At 36.8% G+C, this 6649-nt stretch overlaps 1 protein-coding gene across 3 annotated transcripts in view; it reads right to left on the bottom strand.

Annotated features, from left to right (window-relative positions):
- Window positions 1–2378: 2378 nt before the first annotated feature.
- Window positions 2379–6649, bottom strand: part of LOC136875699 (zinc finger protein 677) — a 48988-nt gene continuing 44717 nt past the window's right edge. For all 3 annotated transcript variants that reach the window (XM_067149260.2, XM_067149263.2, XM_067149261.2), the window contains exon 5: window positions 2379–4369. In XM_067149260.2, coding sequence (XP_067005361.2) covers window positions 3766–4369 — 604 coding nt within the window. In that variant the 3' untranslated portion in view covers window positions 2379–3765. The remainder of the gene's footprint in view (window positions 4370–6649) is intronic.

Genomic DNA, 6649 nt, shown 5'->3' with positions numbered 1-6649 from the left:
AGGCTGTGGAATTTAGTGCTTTGAACCAATGTGTTGTACAGGTAAAACATATCTTGTTTAATACACAGAAGAGAAAGCATGTATACATTCAATTCTTGAAATAGAAATGTAAAGCTAAAGCTAAACTCTTTTCTATTCCTGTGATCACCAGGTGGAACTCATGGTTTAAAAGTGTCAAGGACCTTGGAGAATATCTTCGTGATCAGTCAGTAATGTTGATAGTGAGAGGGCCTTCTCAATGTATTGTAATGTAATGTCTGACAGGAAAACAGCTCTGACTCCCAGTAATATGGAACTCATAGTATCTCTGTCTTTTTCAGACTGATGTGTAAGTGACAGCTGATACAATTTTTTCGAATTTCCATGCTTTGATATAATGTGTAATACTGTATGGGTTCTAAGCAAAAGTATAACTCATGTATATATACTTATGCAAAAATACAATGTTGTTATATTGCAAATGTGTTATTAACTAAGTTCTTGGTTTACCTGTTATTGCTGAAAAGTGGAAATGAAATTTAGCCAAATTATTGACAAAATAAGATAAAAAAGCTAAAAATATACTGAAATAACTGTTAAAAAATGATGAAATTAGGCAATAATTTGCAACACAAATAGGTGCCATTATTCATGACCTTTAATTTCATGTTTAACATGATCTTGTAATTTATTATTATTATTATTATTATTATTATTATTATTATTATTATTATTATTATCAGTGATTATTAGGTCTATCAACAATATCCAGATTAATCTGAAAACATGACGACAAAATCCTAAATAATCATCAGATATGTGCATAAGATGAAACTTAACTCAATCTAGTAAAATGAAACATTACCCAATTCTACCTCACAATGTTTCCAGAAGTCAAAATCATTATTTAAATCCATTATTAATCGAGAAGTTAACTGTTATTAATCCATTATTAATTAAGAGGTTCATTGTTATTAGGTATTATTTTAAATACTAGCATAAGATTGGAAAAACACTCTGATGACAAACTACAGTTAGCTACACTAATAGAATTCCAACTCTTGTTCACACATGTAACAAGTTTACCATGACACCACCAAGATTGGAAGTATGAAATATGGTTAATATTGCAAAAGTAATAGAAATACTGGCTAAGAGAAGATCATCCAGTTTTCTACACAGATGGAGAGATAGATTACATACAATGGTACTCAAATTTTGTGATGGAATTCGATCCTCGGTAGCTGTCTTCATTCTCCCAGCTCGTCCATCTTGTTCACCCTCTTGAAGCTAGAATTGCCTCACATGTCTAGCAACTCATGATGGCCGGGAAGTTGAAGTCCCACGTTGAATAGGTTTATCCTCTTGATGTTGGAAGACAGATCCTGAATTAGGTGATGATTTCCAGTGGGTCTGTGGTACTCTTCTCATGCTAAGTTGGAATTAGCTGCAACTGACACAACAAAATTTTAGAAAGTGCACAAGCCTGGCGAACTTCACTGATTTGCTGAAAACAACACGTCTGGGCTTGATGCTTGTAGAGGTGATAGCAAGGTAATATTCCTTCAGATAAAGAAGAAAGACACAATAAGAGAACAATTTACAGTATGCTGCAGGTTTTATAGCCTCTGGTTCAGAGGTGTGTCATTTATTTTAACACTGGTTCATGGCTGGCCACATTCATTGGTTGAGACTAATCCAGAAACCCTTAGTGAGCAAGCAGATATGCACATGCGCAGTATTTAGCCTTGGGAAATCCAGTCTGCCACGTGACTATAATCTGGTCTCGATGGAAGGGATGGCACACTGATCAATACTTTGCCTCACTAAGAACTCATCAAGTTGTTTGTTGCATGCTAGCACAGCTCGCTGATAATAAAATAGCCCTTCTCACTCAATAATATAACTTATGTTGGCTGTTGCGGGCATGTAAATAAATGTTAATTAATTACCAAAATTGATGGGTACATCATGACTGATGACTGCCTGTTGTCATTTCTTGATTGATGTAGAACTCTTGTGTTTGTCTCTTGGCACAGGCCTGATCAAAATGTAGCTTCTATCAAAATCCCAGTCTCATCCATGGTCATTTGAGCAGGACACTGAGGAAAGCAATGGCAAATTATCTCATTCTTTATCTTGACTAGTATGCCTTATTTTGGTACCATCATTATTTTTGTTGTTTCCCTAAAACCACAAAATATTTGGTGGTGAGGAACCAACCCGCCTCTGAACTCATGACCAGACAGACAGAGAGACATAACTGATAATGTCAAGTGGAAGTGATTTTGACAAACAATGAGAATGTCTTAGGAAAACTCTTATGGGAATAGAGGTAGGAAAAAAGACAGAGTATGTTCATTTTTTTACAATTTGATTTATGTTGCAACGACAGAGATAGGTCTTATGGCTACAATTCAATAAGAAAATGCTTGGAGTCAGGAGCAAGCAACTGCAGCCTTCATTAAGGTATAGCCCGTTCATTTTCCTTGTGTGAAAATGGAGAAAACATGAAAAACCATCTTCAGGGCTGCCAACAGTGGGCTCCTGGATGGGTCTCATATATGGAAAGCATTCCTATACACATCATTCCTGACATATCTAACTTCTATGTTGGGTGAATACTTACTACTGTATATATGTAAGTCTCTCTCTAGTCACTGTGCTTGTGACTGACTATCATGACCCGAGGACTTTGTTGCTTTTCACATATGCTAATGTCATTCTGTGCTATTTTGATATATCTAAACAAGAAGTAAAAAAAATGTGTATGTAAAATGAGCCCTATAATATTATACTGAATAAATTGATTCGGTCTACACACATCATGAAGGCTTCAGTGTATGTTAATCTGTACATATAAAAATGCTATTGGATTTAAAAGAAATACCACTCTAAATCAGTTCTTTTTAATTCTGTCATTTCCCCAATTACTTGGAGCTGGCAGTGCATATAAATTTTGTCCAGTAATACACCTGTATGCACTTCCTGAGACCAAACCTATACAGGGGATGTGTACACTATTGAATGCCTCTTGGCAGGCTGATGTGTGTTCATGAAGAGATGTGAACAAGAACCAACATGACATCCAGTCTCTGAGCCATAGGAATTAACCAGATGAGCCTAAAATCCCTGGCACAATTAAGAATCACACCAGCACCTTCTGAAATCAAGGCTGTTTATGCTGCCCTGATAGATGTTAATGATTACAAATTCTCCTTGGAGATCACAAAACATAAGATGCTATTTTTTTTTTTGCTAGTTGCTTTACGTCGCACCAACACAGATAGGTCTCATGGCGACGATGGGACAGGAAGGGGCTAGGAGTGGGAAGGAAGTGGCCGTCGCCTTAATGAAGGTACAGCCCCAGCATTTGCCTGGTGTGAAAATGGGAAACCACGGAAAACCATTTTCAGGGCTGCCGACAGTGGGGTTCGAACCTACTATCTCCCGAATACTGGACACTGGCCACACTTAAACATAAGATGCTCTCATTGAGTGGGATGATAGACATTCATCAAATCTTCATATGTCCTCCTACTGAGAGAAATCAGTGTTTAAAGCAATTATGGCGCAGTTCTAATTTATAATTAGGCTAATTTTAGGTACTATCAAATTCTATTATAGGAAAATACCATGAATACAAAATAATACTTTAATTCATCCTAAATATTAAACTATCAAAGAATGCATATTTAAACAAGAAAACCAACCTGTGAACAGTTCAGTTGTTCTCAGTAATAATCTTTCACAGAAAGGTTTACAGTAAATTAAATGTGTCCAACATTACGTAACTTCTATATGAGAGTCTTTTCGTACATGAAGTACTTGGTGCCGCCTAAGATTAGCAACCTGAGTAAATGATTTTCCACATGTATCACACGAATATGGCTTTTCAGCTAAGTGGACAGTCAAATGAGTCTTAAGATGAGCACTGCGTGTAAACGCCTTTCCACACGGACAACAATAAGGACGGTGTGAAGAGTGTACCAACCGATGGCGATTGAGTTGAACCTTCAATATAAACGACTTTCCACATATAGAACAACAATGATCTTTCTGACCCAGGTGTATTAAACGATGAGTCTTTAAATATTCCCCGCGTGTAAACGTCTTCCCGCACAAAGTACACAAATGCGGTTTCTCACCAGAATGTGTCCTTTGATGTCTTGTAAGATGTTCTCTACGATAAAATAGCTTTCCACATGTCGGACAACAATAGCGTCTTTCTCCTGAGTGAACTACAAGATGATTTTTCAGAGACGAACGCAGCGCAAATTCCTTTCCACAAGTAGTGCAGGAGTAGGATCCCGCATTTTTATCCCAATCATCATTTGCTCTCTGCTGATTTTTATCAGAGTTGGTCATTGACAGTTCGGTTCTCCAAACACTAAAACAAGAAAATTAACAAATCCATGAATTTCTGTTTGATATGCAAATCAAAATCTCAAAATAATTCTCCTATAGCTTAAGTATGTACATTTAAAATGTTCAAAAAGTTGCATATTGTAGAATATATATATTTTTGCTAGTTACTTTATGGCGCACCGAGACAGGTAGGTCTTATGGCGACGATGGGACAGGAAAGGACTAGAAGTCAGAAGGAAGTGGCCGTGGTCTTAATTAAGGTACAGCCCCCGGTGTGAAAATGGGAAACCACGGAAAACCATCTTCAGGGCTGCCAATAGTGGGATTCAAAACCACCATCACCCGGATTCAAGCTCACAGCCGCGTGCTCTTGACCACAGGCCCACTCGCCTGGTGAATCTAAAATAACAAGGCTGTAGGAAAATTAGAGTATGTTAAGACTGAAGAATGATTAATAAAATTGGTATCAACTACTATTTGAAGACAATCGGAAGGAAGTTGCAGATGTTTTTAATATTAAAACCTCCACCTCAAATATAGTTATGGGAGGTTAATATTAGTACCTCAGAATTCAGAATGGATTATGGATCTGTTCTGTGAGCCCAAGCCAGGCTTTGGCCACAGGTTCACTGCAAGAAGCAGAATTACATTATAAGGAGATTTTGACTACTTTTCATGACTGAGAGGGCAGAAAGTAACCTGAAATACGGAAGGATGACCCATAAATTCTTTACACAACATTCTGCCTGTCAATATATGGTTCGAAAAGCATAAGATTCCCTTCCCACATTGGGATATTTACCAAACATAGCTCATCTAGCTCTGGATGGCTTTCAATGGTCAAAGATGAAGTCTTCATTACAAGAAACCTGATCGGGGTCTGTGAATGCGTAAAAGCATAAGTAGTGTGGCTTATGTACAACCTTCCATTTCAGGACATACAATACTGTATCCAACAGATGGAAATTTGCATGGATTGGTGTAGGGATGGGGGAGCGTTTGACAGTGAAGGTGGAAGTATCTCTGTTGTGAATACCTTGACCAATAACTTTTAGAACTTGATACAGACTTTCATGTTCACTAAATACAATGTATGCCAAAGATTTAAGTACAGAACAAAAACAGACAAAAAGACACCAGTGGGAACCTAATCATTCAGATTTTGAGTTCGTTGTTCTCCAGCTGATCTACAGTGGTGTAGGTCATTTTTGTTCTGTTTGCAGGGATCAATTTAATTTTTAGAATACCAAACTATTTATTCTTATATGACCAATTAAAAAATCAAATATTAACAGGAAACCTATATTTTAATTGTAGACCATTTGCCAATATTTCCGAAATAACACATGGCTCTACTTCTGCACATCCACACTGACTTCCAGCATTGCTTGCCCCATTCAGGCATAATTGTGAGCCATGTAGGCAGCATATGTGCTTCAGACTGGGACTTGGAAATGTTTAAGACAATCGAGCAGCATGTGAAATTAGATCCGTTATACAGTTCTTAAGAGTAAAATAATGTTGCGATGTTTCTTGTTAAACACTTGTTCTTTTCCGAACCCATGGTATTAGAGCACTCGAGGCCAGAGAGTCTTTCATTTTCACACTCTTCATAGCCCTTGTCTTCATTTAGTCAATGCTTTCATTTTTCAAAGTGAAGGAATTCCGTGCATTTTTCTCTCTGATTAGTGTTGTATAGAGTAGGGTTGTCTAGTTGTACTTCCTCTTACAACAACAATTACCACCACCAGAGGAGATTCATTGCCAGTTCTGTGTTGTTTACAGACAAGTTGTTATGAAAGAGGGCAAGGTTCATGAGTAGATAAGGTTATTCAAGGATCGTTGGGAGAGTGTTTATGACAGATCATGTTCTGTTATAGTGGAAGCCATTTCTATTCCATTTTGACTTACTTTGTCTAGAAATATGAGGTTCTTCAATCTATCAATAATAATTCAATATAAAATACCTGGAAAAGAGAACAAGCAAGACCAGATTATACCAGGAAGAACACTTTTAATTAAAATCAGAACTTTACATTTCATTCTTGCAGAAACTTCATCAGATTCTACAAAATGACACTTTTAATTATTATTAATAATTTTTATTACAATAAATTTATGAACATTAAAAAGTCTAAAATCATTTTTGTTAAATACTGTGTACATCCTTTTCTTAATGGTTGAATTGTTGCAACTTATATTAATGAAGTATTCCTCTTGTGCTTACTTCCTTGTCACTGGTCCAGCTTGGACTGGAATTAGTGATATATGCCATTGCTGGAATTACACCAGCTGTTTTGTC

Source organism: Anabrus simplex, chromosome 6 (assembly GCF_040414725.1).
Source record: "Anabrus simplex isolate iqAnaSimp1 chromosome 6, ASM4041472v1, whole genome shotgun sequence".
Lineage (NCBI taxonomy): Eukaryota > Metazoa > Arthropoda > Insecta > Orthoptera > Tettigoniidae > Anabrus > Anabrus simplex.
Note: the sequence above shows the minus strand (reverse complement) of the source record. Positions and strands in the feature narration are given on the sequence as shown.